The sequence below is a fragment of the Arachis hypogaea genome, chromosome 16 (genome assembly GCF_003086295.3).
Source record: "Arachis hypogaea cultivar Tifrunner chromosome 16, arahy.Tifrunner.gnm2.J5K5, whole genome shotgun sequence".
NCBI lineage: Eukaryota > Viridiplantae > Streptophyta > Magnoliopsida > Fabales > Fabaceae > Arachis > Arachis hypogaea.
Window position 1 is genome coordinate 111,813,204 of NC_092051.1, and position 17,179 is coordinate 111,830,382.

Sequence of the window (17,179 nt, forward strand, 5' to 3'; positions counted from 1 at the left end):
TCTCAAGTTTGTAAATTTTATGCGAAATATGCCAAGTGCTATGGATTTGTGTCCCGAAAAGACTTGAAGACGGTGGATGCTAACGACAATATTAATACAAGACAATTAGTTTGTAATAAAGCAGAAGAAATAAAGACATTGGAAGCACCTTAAAAGGGATAATCTGCAAAGGGAGCATAGGGCAATTACTCGTATCAACTGCAAGGCGAAGATTCGTTTCATTCGTCACTATAGAACGGATAAGTGGAAAGTCAGTGTCTTTGAGAGTGAACACAATCATCCACTGTGTCCACCTAAGTACAGAAATCTTATTGTCGCGAATTGTGGGCTTAATGACGCCGATAAAACATAAGCAGACAGCTTGCGAGTATGTGGTGTTAAAACTTTCCATATAATGGGTTACATGGTTTTTCAAAAAGGTGGATACGATAAAGTGGGTTTTACCAGCAAAGACCTACATAATCACATTAGTAAGACTAGGCATGGCAAAGTGAAAGACGGTGATGCATTTGCTGCGTTGGCCTATCTGTTGTCCAAGGTAGACAGTGACCCGTTATTTCTAGGAAAGTTCACCTTAAAAGATGGTAGGTTGGATAATTTGGTGTGGGCTAATGGAGCAAGTGTTGTTGATTACGAATGTTTTGGCGATGTACTCACTTTTGACACCACTTATAAGAAAAATGTCTACAACAAGCCCTTAGTCATATTTTCAGGGACCAACCACCATGGCCAAACAACTATCTTTGGATGCGCCCTGCTCTCAGATGAAAGGGCTAAAACTTTCAAGTGGGCACTGAAGGAATTTTTGAAAATCATGGCAAGAAAACTACCCGGAGGCGTTATGACAGACGGAGACCGTGCTATGAGAGAGGCTATCTTAGAAGTATTTCCTTGCATACCACACCGCCTTTGTGCATGGCATCTCCATTGTAATACGGTACAGAATATAAAAAATAAGCATTTTTTGGATGATTTTAATGTATTATTGTATGGGCAGTATACTGTACAAATATTTGAAGAGAGATGGAGCGAGATCATATCCAAATATGGACTTATCGAGAATGAATGGGTCCAGGGCATTTATAATGACAAAATGAAGTGGGCTACCGCATATTTGAGGGAGCACCTCTTTGGCCGCATAAGAACTACATCACAGTGTGAGGGAATTCATTCATTATTGAAGAACTATGTTGACAGTAAAACCAGTCTCCTTGAATTCATGCATAAATTCAGTGAAGTACTAAGGCATTACCGAAACAACCATCTTACTACTGACTTTGATACCTTTTATAAGTTTGCTGTTTTGACTACATGCTTAAAAAGTTTTGAGAAACAAGCTGCTGAACTTTATACTAGAAATATTTTCAAACTTGTGAAAGATAAGATAGAAGCAACAAGTGCCTTAAATGTGACTGAATGCCCAAACAGTGGAAACATTGTTGAGTACAACACGAGTGAGTATTTTAATTAACAATGGCTATTTAAAGTATCTTACGATAAAGACAAGGGCTTATTTGCGTGTGAGTGCAGACTATTTGAGGCTTGTGGATTACCGTGCTCCCACATCTTTGGGGTCTTGAAACATCGCAATGCAAAATGCGTCCCTACATCTCTTATCTTGAAAAGATGGACAAGAGATGCAAAGAGTGATTTTATATGCTCAATTGGGGAGCAAGACTCCGCTAATGATATAGTGCACACACTTAGATGCGGTGCAATGGCATCAATTTGTTGGAAGCTTTGTGATTATTGTTATTGTTATTGTGCACGAGAAATACCACATCGGTTGGGGAGGGAAACGAAGCATGCCTTATAAGGGTGTAGATACCTCTCCCTAGTATGACGCGTTTTGACGAGTGAGTGTGGGGGGCTTCGGCTATCATCCCTATCGTCAAAGACCAAACCGTGAGGCCTTGTGTGCCAAAGCGGACAATATAGTGCTAGCGGGTGGTCTGGGCTGTTACAAATGGTATCAGAGCCGGAGCCCAGATCAATGTGCCAGCGAGGGCGTTGGGCTCCCTTAGGGGGTGGATTGTAGAGTCCCACATCGATTGGGGAGGGGAACGAAGCATGCCTTATAAGGGTGTGGATACCTCTCCCTAGTATGACGCATTTTGACGAGTGAGTGTGGGAGGCTTCGGCTATCATCCCTATCGTCAAAGGCAAAATCGTGAGGCCCTGTGTGCCAAAGCGGACAATATCGTGCTAGCAGGTGGTCTGGGCTGTTACACAAAATAAAAGTGATACACAAGCGAGGCTTTCCCCCACGTCAGCGCTAATAGGTGATCCAGTTGTTGTGAAGTCAAAAGGGCTCCAAGAAAGGTTCCAAAAGGCCAAAAGAGGCGAAGATATTCACATTGTAAGTCAAGCAGGCATTTCAGTAGGACAGGTCCATTACTCATCAAGGAGGACTCACCCGCCGAATACTCAAATACTGAAGATGAACTAATGGTATTAATAGAATGCCTTTTTAATTAGTTACTTTATGCTTACCTATTATTTTAGTGTCTTTCGCAGAACTATTAAATAATGCTAAATTTTGAGCAATTTTTTCTATTTTTAGCAAGTTAAAGAATGTGATGCCAATAAACAGACTCTCTCTCAGGACAAAAAATCAAAAGAAAATACACCCGTGCACAATAACAATAACTTTAAAGTAAGCACTTGTCTATGTTATACCATGTATCAAATTTATCGTCATTTCGATTCAAATTTGCAACATATTATTCTAGTAGTGCTGATGCGTGGCGGATGTCGGCCGATTAAGAAATCAATATAGGAAATACGTTGCGAGTATAGCTCTTAACCAGCAAAAATCTGCTTCATCAATTTAAAAAAGTTGTCACAAAAGTTTAGAATAAAAATACTGGGAGTATGAGTTCCAGGTCGTCTCCCAACGAGTTGACAAAAGGGTGCTATCTTATTAATCAGGAGTTTTCTGGGTAATTTTGAGTTTGGGCAATGGGCAAATAAATAATTATAAATTAAAGCAGTGAAAATTAAAAGAGATTTATAATATTCAAAATAAAAGACCTTGACTGGGGAAATGATTAATTGGAAGTTCTATTCTTGTTGGAATTCTCTCAAGTGTAGTGTAAAGAGGTTGTTATTTTCACTTAGTTAACCCTTACTAAATAAAGAAAAGTCAAGTGATTGAGCTAACTCTTATTCGCAAATCCTAGTCCTCTCCCTTGGGAAGGTCTAGCATTAGTAAATACAGAATTAGCCAACAACTTCCAATTTAACTAATCACTTGAGCATTCTAACTCAAGTGTCTCCTTTTAATCAACCCCCATGTCAAGTTGGGAATCTACTCCATTGACATGAGAATTACTTGCATAGAATTAAATAAGGAATAAAAGGAAGACATGATAGACAATAACTATGATTCAATTAAAAGTAAAAGTAATCCTTTGCATTAATAAATTCTAAAAATAATCCAATTGTAACTCTAAACAAGAATTAAGAATATGGAATAATAAAGGAGTAAGAAAACAAACTAGAATAGTATCTTCAATGGAGGTGATGACTCTTCAATATCCAAAGCAAAAGCAATAAACTATGAAACTATGAATGTAAAAAAAAACCTAGAGAAAAATAATTTCTCTCCAGATTCAGATCTAAAAACTAAAACTATGCTAATGAGAATGTGTGTTGAGTCTCTGCATGTTTCCTGGCTCTAGTCTATGTTTCTGGGCCGGAAACTGGGTCAAAACTCGGCCCGAAATTGCCCCTAGCATTTTCTGTTATTTCTGCAGATCGCGCATGTCACGCGTACGCGTCAGTCACGCGTGTGCGTCACTGGTCGTTTTGGCATGTCACGCGTACGCGTCAGTCACGAGTGCGCATCTTTGTGCAAACTCCAATCCACACGTATGCGTCAGGCAAGCGCACGCGTCACTGCAAATTTCTCCATATCGCGCGCTCGCGTGAGCCATGCGTGCGCGTGGATGCTCGCTGGTTATCTCCTTAGTGTCTTGTGTTCCTTCCATTTTTGCAAGCTTCCTCTCTATTATCTAAGTCATTCCTGCCCTATAAAGCCTGAAACACTTAACACATAGATCACAGCATCGAATGGTATAAAGGAGAATTAAAATAGACAGATTAAAGATTCTAGGAAGCAAGTTTTTCAACCATAGAATAACACTAGGAAGGAATTGTAAAATCATGCAAATCATATGAATAAGTGGGCAAAGACTTGATGAAACCACTCAATTGAACACAAGATAAACCATAAAATAGTGGTTTATCAACCTCCCCACACTTAAACATTAGTATGTCCTCATGCTTAGCTCAAGGAGATAAAATAAATGAGTAGGGAAAAGTAAGACTCATGCAATGTAATGCAACCTATGCATTAATGCAACTATATGCTAAGATGATTTTGCCTACTTGGTTAAAAGAAAATAAGTTTTCCAAGACAAATATAAATCAAATTCCACTAATTAAAATCATACAGTAAAGACAAGTAAACTTGTAAGAAGACAGCTCATGAAAGCAGGGAACATAGAGTCAAGCATTGAACCCTCACTGATGGTGTATATGCACTCTAATCACTCAAGTGTATAGGGTAATCCACTTTAGTCTTCTCTAGTCATGCTTTCTAAACTTTGTTCTTCACCTAACCAATCAACAAGTATTTAATGTACCAATACAAACATCATGAGGTCTTTTCAAGGTTGTAATAGGGCTAAGATAAAGGTGATGGTATATATATGGCTAAGTGAGCTATGAATTGAATCCTTGATCAACCTAAGCTTTCACCTATACACACACTATATACTTTTTAAATTCATGCCTAGCTACCCAAAATTCCCACTTTTGTATTACATACTCATGCATCAACTTTTCTTTTAATTTGTATCATATATGCATTGATCTTTTTCTTTAACTTAACATTGGGGTAATTTTGTCCCTTTATTTATTTATTTAATCATTGAATATTTTTTTATTTTTTAAGGAAATATAAAAATAAACATAACATATCAATGCACATGGATTTGTTTAATTTTTTTTTCTGGTCTCACATGAGTAGGTACCCAAATTTCTAATATTTTATCATGACACATTCCCTATTAACCCATGTTCTCACAATTTTCCCACACTTAATTGACATACAATCTCTATCTTAAGCTAACCAAAGATTCAATTTGGGGTATTTAATTATTTTTTCGCTTAAGGCTAGTGATGTGGTAAAATATAGAACAAATGGGGATTAAAAAGGCTCAAAGTGGCTAACAAAGGTAATTGAAAGGGTAGGCTATTTGGGATAAGTGAGCTAATAATCAAATAATGGCCTCAATCATATGCATGCATATAACACATTAAACATCGGATATATAGGATGGAACAAAATATAGATTACAATCATAGAGAAGGAAACATACAAGAATAAAATATTATGGTTAAATAATGTAACCATGTAATTAAGCTCAAGATCTCACAGGTTGTGTGTTTTAGCTTTAAACCATGTTCCAATTTACAATCTTCAAACAGGTTTTTTAACTCAAAAGTTTTGATTTAAATTAGTGAAAATTTTCAAAAATAGGGTCTTAAAAAGAAACTTATTATTTTTCAACCAATTAGAACATGCATGCAAATACCTATTACTATGCAATCTATCCTATCCTAAACAAAAGAAAAATAAAATATTGGTGCTAAGAAAGAGCAGTTACCTCCAGAAGTCAGGTACTGACCGACCTCCCCACACTTAAAGCTTGGCACCATCCTCGGTGCCATCAGTCAGGAACAAAGGTGGGCTGGTAGCAGTATCTCCACAGTCGGGGTTGTCATGGCTCCCTGTGCTAGTAGATGAAGTGGAGTCCGGAGTGTCTGGTTCTTCTTTAGGTGGGTGGTTGTCAACAATCAGCTCCTTGAGGTATGTAAATTGGCGCTTGTTACGGCGCTCCATTTGCTTTGCCTGCCGGTCTAGTCAGTCTAACCTCTGAATTATCTGTAGGAGTAGCTAATTTGTTGAAGGTTTTTGTGATGTGGAAGGAGAAGGGATATCTTCCGCCGGTTCTGTGGTCTGGTTGATAGTGGCTATTGGAGGTCTGATGTACTTCCCGTTGGGGACGTACTGATCATCCCGTGGAATCATGGCCTTGGTGTCTCCAGCTCTGTAGGAAACTCCGGCTGCTGAGACTAGATCTGAAACTAAGGCAGGAAAAGGTAGGTTGCCCGCAATTTGTACGTGTCCCATGGCATTCCGGATGTGTCTTGGTAAGTTGAGAGGCTGGTCTGTAAGGATACACCAGAGTAGAACAGCCATATCTGCAGTGAAGGAGGACTCGTGAGTGCTCGAAAAGATGTAATGGGACATAATCTGTGCCCATACTCGAGCCTCCAAGGTGAGTGCTGAAGCCAATATGCCCTTAGGTCGGGATCGATGGTATCCATAGATCCATCTGCTGTCAGGTTGTGCTATAATTCTGAGGATGGTGTCCCAGTCAAATTGGTATGTCTGGCGTTTGAAAGAGGCTTCTTGGTATGCATCCAATCCTTCTGGAGCAGGAAAAAGATCTAAAGCTCGCTGAATGGCTTCTTCAGTTGTGGGGACTTGCTTTTGACGGACATAGACAGACTGCAGGGTTTGCATGTGAAAATTGGAGTAGAATTCGACTACCCATGAAAGATTGACCTGCCGTGGCTGTCTCCGTAAGAATTCCCATTGTCTGCGTTCAATTCGGGGATCAACAAAACTAACAATGTGGGTCGGGAGGATGAGGAGGTGCTCATTGTTATAGTTCCTCTCAGCCAGAATGGAGAACATCTGCTCACAGTAGCGGTTAGTGAACCGCGCAGTGTCCTTTGCTGGAAAGGTTTTCTCTGTTTCATTGACCTTAATGATCCTCTTGACTCGCTTTGTTGAGGGTTTTACTGATGTTGAGGATGGTTCCGCAGCTAGTGCTCTTTTTGTTCTTTTCCTTGCCGGTGGTTTGGGAGTAGCTTTCTCTTTACCCTTCTTGGTGGCCATCCTGAAAAGGGAAAAGGAAAGTAACATGTAAAGCTAAGGGTTAAAGCAAGGAAGAGCATAGTACAAGTGATAATCAATGCCAAGGTAAAGAAGGATGACTTTTATCACATGTTCGCGACTACATGTGATCAGTTCATCAATGGAAATATATCAAGTGCATATTCTGGCAAGATGCATGATGTTTATTAGCATGCCGGCAAAGGCATGAGTAGTATAGATCAAGCATCAAAAGTTAAATTGTATTATCACTCGTAACAAATTAGCCATCACGTTTGTATTGACAATTATATTTAATTAATAAAATATTTAAGGGTTTTTGTAAAAAACAGGCATTAGAGTAGAATGATAGAATAATTAAAATGCACAATGCTATACGGGCTTTTTCACAAATACTTAGCTTGCATGGTAAATATGTTATTGAAAGTATTGAATTTGAACATGCAAGCAACCCTAAGAATCAATATTAATTGTCAAACAATGCCTCAATATATCCACAAGCAAATATGGAAGAAAACAATCACCCAATTAAATTTCTAACACCAATTAAAAGGATGTAAAAAGAAAAAGAAAAAGAAAGACAAAGAAAATATAGATAATGAAATTAAAAAGAAAAAGAAGAAGAAAACATAAATAAAAGTAATAATGGAAAAGTAAAAAGGGAAAGAAGAAAAGAACCTTGATGAAGAAGATGAAGAAGGAGGGAAAAAGTAGTAGAAAGTAAGATAGAATAAAGAAGAAGAGGGAAGAAGAAAGAAATAAGAAGGGAGAAGAAAGAATTAGGATTGGGGGAGAAAAGATAAGAATTCTGGCGCAGATCTAGTTAAACTGTGCGTTGCATGCGACGTGGACGCGTGCATCACGCGTTCACGTGGGTTGCGCTATTTTCAAGTGACGCGTACGCATAAGGGACGCGTACGCATGAAATGAATTGTGCTATTGGCGCGAGAGCAGCCTCGCACACGCACAACTCTCTGTTCAATTCGCATATTTGCCAAAAATTCAACCGACGCGTGCGCGTGAGGGATGCGCACGCGTGGATGGCCTGGAGGGGAAAATGACACGTTCGCATCAATGACGCGCACGCGTGATGTTGCTCGTTCTCCTAGCACCATTCCAGCATCAAGGCATTACAACTCTCTGCCCAAACCTTGTTTACACCGATTTTTGCAGGGTCACGCGTAGGCGTGGGTGATGCGCACGCGTGGAAGGCTGATTTTGCAAGTGACGCGGACGCGGTCGCATGGGCGTGTTTGTGCCTAAGGCACGCCTCAAGCCATGCTCCCGCGCAACTCTCTGTTTCTTTTCTTCTTTGTTTCGAATGCACGTATGACGCGTACGCGTCAGAAACGCTCGAGCGTCACATGCCCTTTTTTTATTATGCAGAATGCAAAATGAAGACGCTGATGCAGATGTTATGAATGACACTAATAAACATAAAGGAGAATAAAATAAAATAAAACTAAGACTGAAAAGGAACGATCATACCATGGTGAGTTGACTCCCACCTAGCACTTTGCTTTTACTTCCTTAAGTTGGACGGTCTTCAGGCTCATTCTACTACTGTTGGTGGGTCTTCCAAGAGGAAGACCTCTAACTCTTTGTGTTCCTTCATCCTTTCACCATGATAAAGCTTTAAGCGATGTCCATTGACCTTGATGCAATTGGAACTTGAAGGATGACGCAGGTGGAAGATGCCATATGGCTCTGCTTTCTCCACTTTGTAGGGACCTTCCCATCTGGATCTCAGCTTTCCTGGCATGAGTCTCAACCTGGAGTTGTAAAGGTGAACCAGATCTCCTGGTCTGAACTCTCTTCTCTTGATATGCTTGTCATGCACAACCTTCATCTTCTCTTTGTATAATCTGGAGTTGTCATATGCTTCGAGTCGAAGGGTCTCCAGTTCTACTAGTTGCAGCTTTCTTTCAGCACCAGCTTGCTCGAATCCCATGTTGCACTCCCTCACAGCCCAGAAAGCCTTGTGTTCCACCTCTACTGGAAGGTGGCAAGCCTTTCCGTACACTAAGCAGAAGTGGCTCATCCCAATAGGTGTCTTGTACGCTGTCCGATATGCCCAGAGTGCATCAACAAGTCTGGTGCTCCAGTCCTTCCTATGAGGCTTTACTATCTTTTCCAGAATACACTTTATTTCTCTGTTAGATACCTCTGTTTGTCCATTGGTCTAAGGATGGTATGCTGTTGCCACTTTGTGAACTATTCCATGTTTCTTCAGTAGTCCTGCTAGTCTCTTGTTACAAAAGTGAGTGCCTTGATCACTCACGATTGCTCGCGGTGATCCAAAGCGACATATAATATGGTTTCTAACAAAGGAACAACAGTGTTAGCATCATCAGTACGGGTGGGAATCACTTCTACCCATTTAGAAATATAATCTACAGCTAATAGTATATAAAGGTAACCACTAGAGTTTGGAAATGGACCTATGAAGTCAATACCCCAAACATAAAAAATTTCACAGAAAAGCATAATCTGTTAGGGCATCTCATCCCTCTTGGATATATTACCAAACCTTTGGCATGGAGAACAAAATTTACAAAAAGCAGCAGCATCTTTAAAAAGAGTAGGCCACCAGAATCCACAGTCTAAAATTTTTCTAGCTGTTCTTTGAGGACCAAAATGTCCTCCACTCTCAGAAGAGTGGCAGGCCTCTAAAATGGACTGCAATTCTGATTGAGGCACACACCTTCTAATTACCTGGTCAGCGCCACACCTCTATAAGTATGGGTCATCCCATATATAATATTTAGACTCGCTTTTCAGCTTGTCTCTTTGATGCTTAGTAAAATTGGGAGGGAAAGTATGACTGACTAGATAATTAGCTACAGGTGCATACCAAGGAACTACTTCAGATACTGCATGCAAGCTATCAAATGGAAAAGCATCATTGATAGGAGTGGAGTCATCCTTAATGTGCTCAAGGCAACTCAAGTGGTCTGCCACTAAATTTTGGTTACCACTCCTATCCTTAATTTCTAAATCAAATTCTTGCAGCAACAGTATCCAACGTATCAACCTTGGTTTGGACTCTGTTTTAGCTAATAAATATTTTAAAGCTGCATGGTCTGAGTACACTACCACCTTGGTACCAAGTAAATAGGCTCAGAATTTATCCAGAGCAAAAACAATAGCCAAAAGCTCTTTTTCAGTGGTGGTGTAATTATACTGAGCAGCATCTAAGGTCTTAGACGTATAAGCAATTACGAAAGGATCCTTACCTTCGCGCTGAGCGAGCGCCGCTCCTACTGCATGGTTGGAGGCATCACACATAATCTCAAAAGGCTGGCTCCAGTCTGGTCCTCTCACAATTGGAGCTTGAGTCAGTGCGATTTTCAGCTTATCAAATGCTTGCATGCAATCCTCACTCATCTCGAACTCAACATCTTTCTGTAGTAGTCTGGATAAAGGCAATGCTACCTTACTGAAGTCCTTAATAAATCTCTGGTAAAAACCTGCATGGCCAAGGAATGAACGGACTTCCCTCACGGAGGAGTGGTAAGGTAAACTAGAAATGACATCTACCTTTGCTGGATCTACAGAAATACCAGTATTAGAGACAACATGGCCTAGAACAATCCCTTGTTTTACCATAAAATGACATTTTTCAAAATTCAATACAAGGTTTGAGCTAACACACCTGTCTAATACTCTAGCTAAACTATCCAAGCAAAGGTTAAACGAATCACCATATACGCTAAAATCATCCATAAAAACTTCCATACAGCTCTCAATAAAATCTGAAAAGATACTCATCATGTATCTTTAGAAAGTAGCCGGTGCATTACATAAGCCAAAAGGCATCCTCTTATATGCATATGTTTCAAAGGGACATGTAAAAGTAGTCTTTTCCTAATCTTCAGGAGCTATATGAATTTGAAAATAGCCTGTATAATCATCTAAAAGTAGTAATGGGATTTACCTGACAGGCGATCAAGCATCTGATCAATAAATGGCAAGGGGTAATGATCCTTGCGAATAGCTTGGTTGAGACGCCTGTAATCAATGCAAACTCTCCATAAAATCTGCACTCTAGTTGTCAGGAACTCTCCATGCTCATTCTTTACTGTTGTGACTCCAGACTTCTTGGGCACCACTTGCACTGGACTGACCCATTCACTATCTGAGATGGGGTAAATGATATCTGCTTCAAGCAGCCTGGTCACTTCTTTCTTGACAACTTCTAAGATGGTGGGATTCAATCTTCTTTGGGGTTGACGGACAGGCCTTGCTCCCTCTTCTAAGAATATTCTGTGCTCACAAACTTGAGGGCTGATGCCTACTATATCCACCAAGCTCCACCTAATTGCTCTCTTGTGTCTTCTCAGCACACTGAGCAGCTACTCCTCCTGTTGGGAAGTGAGTTCCCTTGCAATGATAACTAGGAGCTTCTGATTATCCTCAAGGCTAGGCTCTGGATTATCTGGAAGGGGCTTTAATTCCAATATCTGCTCAAGGCTAGGCTCTGGATTATCTGGAACTATTGATAATGGCAAAGTGTCCTCATTGTGTTCAGAGGGTGTCCCCACACTTGGACCTTGCTCCACGTACTTCTTTTCTACTTCTTCTTGGTGAACTTTAGCTACAGTTTCATCAATGATGTCGCACTGGAAGATAGAATGATCTTCCGGAGGGTGCTTCAAAGCTTCATTTAAACTGAAACTTACAGCTTTGCCATCTATCTCAAAGGAGTAAGTTCCTGAGAATACATCCAGCTTGAACTTTGAAGTTTTCAGGAATGGTCTTCCAAGCAGGATTGATGATGGTCTTCCTGAGTCATTAGGGGGAATTTCCAAGATATAGAAGTCAATGGGAAATGTGAGCCCCTTAATGCTCACTAGCAGGTCTTCAGCAATTCCAACCACTGTAATAATGCTTTTATCTGCTAACACAAAACGAGCTGCCAACCTTTTTAAAGGAGGGAGCCTCAAAGCATCATATATAGACAATGGCATTATACTAACACACGCTCCTAAATCACACATGCAGTCATAAAATATTACACCTCCAATGGTACCGTTAACCATGCATGGACCTGGGTCACTACATTTTTCAAGTATACCCCTCATTAAAGCAGATATAGAACTACCTAAAGGAATAGTTTCTAGTTCATTAATTTTATCTTTATGTATGCATAAATCTTTTAGAAACTTTGCATATTTAGGTACTTGTTGAATAACATCAAAAAGGGGAACAGTTACCTCAACCTTTTTGAAAATTTCTACCATTTTGGGATCAAGTTCCATCTGCTTCCTAGACTTCCTTGCAAGGTGTGGAAATGGGATAGGAATGGCGCCACTTGCAGCTTCTGTGTCCTTTGGTTCTCCATTCCTTGGCTGAACTACTTCTTCTTCAACCATGTCTTGTACTTCTTCTTCCTCTTCAGCATTTTCCACTTCAACTAAGTCTTCAACTGGGGTGTGTTCTTGTGGGTTTGGCTCCTCCTGATTCCTCTCTTGCAGTGTAGTTTCGGACCTCAAAGTGATGGCATTGATGCCACCCTTGGGGTTAGGTAAGGGTTGAGAAGGAATTCTACTAGAGCTTAAAGGCTGATTGGTGGAAGCAGGTAATGAATCTATCTGGGAGACGAGAACTTGTAAAGTGGCATTCAGACCATTTAGAGTAGAGTTCAGTGTAGTCTGCATGTCTTGTTGTCCTTGTGCAAGAGAACGAAGCATCTCGTCATTTGATGAGGAAGGAGGATAAGTGATCTGAGGGACCTGTTGTTGGTTGTGCTGGGATCCTTGGGACTGCCTTAGGTGGGGTGCTCTGTAAGGCTGGTTCGGATTCTGCGGTTGATAGGAATGGTTCTCTTGATTCCGGTTCTGCTGATTGTTATTGTTATTCCACCTCTGGTTTCCCTGATTGTCTCTGCCCCTCTGTTATAGTTGTCCTTCCAACCATGGTTGGAATTATCTCTCCAACCCTGGTTGGAGCTGTCCTGCCACCCTTGGTTATAGTTCCCACCGTGGTTGTAGTTGCCGCCTTGTTGATTGTATCCTTGATTCGGGCGGTCATAGAAGTTATGAGTAGCTGCCACAGTGTTGTCTTCTTGTTGGAACTGCGGGCACTCATCACTGTAGTGACTATAATCAGCACAAATTCCGCATACTCTTTGGGGGACCAACTGTTGGCTTTGTTGTGGAGGGGGAGGCTGAGGTTGTTGTTGATTCAACTGCATCTGCTTCAGTAGGTTGGTCATCTCACATATACTCTATGTAAGAGCAGAAGTCTCAATACTAGAGGAAACTTCTGCAATAGCCTTTGAGTGGTTGTTCCTGTGCTTATGATTCCGAATGGATTCAGCTAAGTCGCTGATCAATTTCCATGCTTCATCTGCGGTCTTGTACTTTTTCAGAGAACCATTACTAGCACCATCCATTGTAGTCTTATCCCGAGGATTCATGCCTTGAGTAAAGTAGCTGATCAACAATAACTTGTCAATCATATGATGGGGGCATGCGTCTAGAAGATTCTTGAAGCGCTCCCAGTACTCATAAAGAGTCTCTGATTCACCCTAAACAATGCAGGAGATCTTTTTCCTCAGTCTATCTGTAACTTCAGCTGGAAAGTATTTTTCCAGGAATTCTCTCCTGAACATATCCCAGTTAGTAACGGTCGCTTCAAGTTGAGTGTAGTACCACTCCCTCGCCTTTCCCTCAAGAGAAAACGGGAAGGCGGTTAAAAAAATAGAAGTTTCATCTGCACCATGACGCCTTACAGTAGAACAGGCTGTCTAAAAATCCCTTAGGTGCTTGATAGGCTGCTGAGCGGGTAAGCCATGAAACTTGGGCATCAAGTTGATTAGTGCAGTCTTCAGTTCAAAATCTGCAGTTAGATTTGGGTGACGCACTTGATACGGTTGCAGAATAAAGTCTGGGGCTCCTGCCTCCTGGAGAGTGATCCTCCTGGGTGCCGCCATGTTACCTGCACCTAAATCAACCGGATTAGTAGAGACGGAGCTTGTTTCTTCCTTAGATGGCGATTCAGATTCGCCCTCAGAAGAGACTGGTGAATTGATAATAATCACTTCACCATCCTCAGAGGCTAACCTGCGCCGAGCTCGCCTAATATGCAAAAGAGTTCTTTCAATTTCAGGATCAAATGTGGCTAAGCTCGGATCAGGCAGTGAACGCGTCATTCAATGAAAGAAACATACAGCTCATGGTAATAAAATAAAATAAAATACGCAAAAATTAAAAATATGTACACTAATTAATAATTTAGCACACAATTGCAACTCCCCGACAACGGCGCCAAAAATTGATGCGTGGCGGAAGTCAGCTGGTTCGTGGCAGAATTTAGGCCAATTAAGAGAATTTTAATAGGAGAACAGCGTTGCAAGTATAGCTCTTAACCAGCAAAAATCTGCCTCACCAATTTAAAAAGGGTGTCACAAAAATTTAGAATAAAAATACTGGGAGTATGAATCCCAAGTCATCTCCCAATGAGTTGCAAGAAAGGATGCTATTTTATTAATTAGAAATTTTCACGAGAGTTTGAGAGTTGAATAACGAGCAATTAAATAATTGTAAATTAAAGCAATAAAAACTAAGAATGATTATTAATATTCTAGATAAAAATTCTTGACTGGGGGAATGATTAATTGGAAGTTTTATCCTTGTTAGGATCTCTTAAGTGTAGTATTAAAAAGGTTGTTGTTTTCACTTAGTTAACCCTTACTAAATAAAGGAAAGTCAAGTGATTGAACTAACTCTTATTCGCAAATCCTAGTCCTTTCCCTTGGGAAGGTCTAGCATTAGTAAATACAGAACTAGCCAACAACTTCCAATTTAACCATTACTTAATCCTTCCAACTCAAGTGTCTCCTTTTAATCAACCCCATGTCAAGTATGGAGTCTACTCCAATGACATGAATATAACACTCACAAAAATAATAGAAGAAGACATGATAAATTAAATTAAATTAATTAAAGGTAAAGGTAATCCTTTGCATTAACAATCCATAAAAATAATCTAATTACTACTTTAAACAAGAATTAAGAATATAGAATAAATAAAAGAGTAAGTAAGAAAACAAACTAGAATAGTATCTTCAACGGAGGTAATGACTCTTCAATATCCAAAAGCAAAAGCAATAAATTGGGAATGTAAAGAGAAACTAGAGGGAGAGTAATTCCTCTCTAGATTCAGATTTAAAAACCTAAAACTATCCTAATGTGTATGTGTAAAGTCATGTCTCTGTGTCGTGTTGAGTCTCTGTATGTTCCCTGGCTTTATTCTGTATTTTTGGGCCGAAAACTGGGTCAAAACGCGGCCCAAAATCGCCCCCAGCATTTTCTGTTAATTCTACAGATCGCACAGGTCACGCGTACGAGTCGTCCACGCGTTCGCGTCTTTCAGCGATTTTCCTTGTCACGCGTATGCGTCGTCCACGCGTTCGCATCATTCGTGCAGACTCCAATCCGCGTGTACGCGTCAGGCACGCGCATGCATCGCTGCAATTTTTCCATTCCGCGCGCTTGTGTGACCCATGCGCGCGCGTCAGTATTTGCTGGTCATCTCCTTAGTTTCTTGTGTTCCTTCCATTTTTGCAAGCTTCCTCTCCATTTCCTAAGTCATTCCTGACCTATAAAGCCTGAAACACTTAACACACGGATCATGGCATCGAATGGTATAAAGGAGAATTAAAAATACATAAATTAAAGTTCTTTAGGAAGCAAGTTTTCAATCATAAAACAATATTAGGAAGGAAAATGTAAAATCATGCAATTAGTATGAATAAGTGGGTGATGACTTGATAAAACCACTCAATTAAACACAAGATAAACCATGAAATAGTGGTTTATCAACCTCCCCACACTTAAACATTAGCATGTCCTCATGCTTAGCTTAAGGAGATAAAACAAATGAGTAGGAAAAAGTAATACTCATGCAATGCAATGCAACCTATGTATATAAATGCAACTATATGCTAAAATAATTTTGCTTATTTAGTTAAAAATAAATAAGTTCTTCAAGACAGAAATAAATCAAATTCCACTAATTCAAATTATATAGTAAAAGCAATTAAACTTGTAAGAAGACATCTCATGAAAGCAGGGAACATATAATTAAGCATTGAACCCTCACTGATGGTATATATGCACTCTAGTCACTCTAGTGTATAGGGTAATCACTCTACTCTTCTCTAATCATGCTTTCTAAACCTTGTTCTTCACCTAACCAATCAACAAGTATTTAATGTACCAATGCAAATATCATGAGGTCTTTTCAAGGTTGTAATGGGGCCAAGGTAAAGGTAAGGGTATATATATGGCTGAGTGAGCTATAAATTGAATCCTTGATTAACCTAAGCTCTTACCTATACATACACTTTATACTTTTAAATTCATGCCTAGTTACCCAAAGTTTTCCCATTTTTGTATTATATACTCATGCATCAACTCTTCTTTTAACTTTGTATCACATGTGCATTGATTTTTCATTAGGCTTAACATTGGGGTAATTTTGTCCCCTTATTCATTTATTTAATTGAATATTTTTGGAATTTTTTGTGCAGCATAAAAATAACATTGCCAATGCACATGGATTTATAATTTTTCTTAGTTTCACATGAGTAGGTACCCAAATTTTCAATATTTTATCATGACACATTCCCTTATTAACCCATGTTCCCACAATTTTCCCATACTTAATTGACACACAATTTCTATCTTAAGCTAACCAAAGATTCAATTTGGGGTATTACTTGTTTTTCTGCTTAAGGCTAGTAATGTGATAAAATATAGAACAAATGGGATTAAAAGGCTCAAAGTGGCTAACAAAGGTAATTGAAAAGGTAGGCTATTTAGGGTAAGTGATTTAATAATCAATTGATGGCCTCAATCATATGCATACATATAACACATTAAATATTGGACATATAGGATGGAACAAAATATAGATCACAATCATAGAGAAGCAAATACACAAGAATAAAATATTATGGTTAAATAATGTAACCATGTCATTAGGCTCAAGTCTCACAGGTTGTGTGTTCTAGCTTTTAACTATGTTCCAAATACAATTTCCAAAAAAGTTTAACACAAAAATTTTGATTTAAATTAGTGAAATTTTTTTTCAAAAATAGGATCTTAAAAAGAAACTTATTATTTTCTAACCAAATAGAACATGCATGCAATTACTTATTACTATGATATCTATCCTATCCTAATAAAAGAAAAATAA

The 17,179-nt window shown here is 39.4% G+C and overlaps 1 protein-coding gene across 1 annotated transcript in view; it reads left to right on the plus strand.

Moving 5' to 3' along the window:
- The first annotated feature begins 394 nt into the window (after positions 1-394).
- LOC112757359 (protein FAR1-RELATED SEQUENCE 5-like) overlaps positions 395-17,179 on the plus strand; it is a 40,842-nt gene continuing 24,057 nt past the window's right edge. The window contains exons 1-4 of the mRNA XM_025805947.1: positions 395-883; positions 998-1,443; positions 1,531-1,693; positions 2,213-2,359. Coding sequence (XP_025661732.1) covers positions 395-883; positions 998-1,443; positions 1,531-1,693; positions 2,213-2,359 — 1,245 coding nt within the window. The remainder of the gene's footprint in view (positions 884-997; positions 1,444-1,530; positions 1,694-2,212; positions 2,360-17,179) is intronic.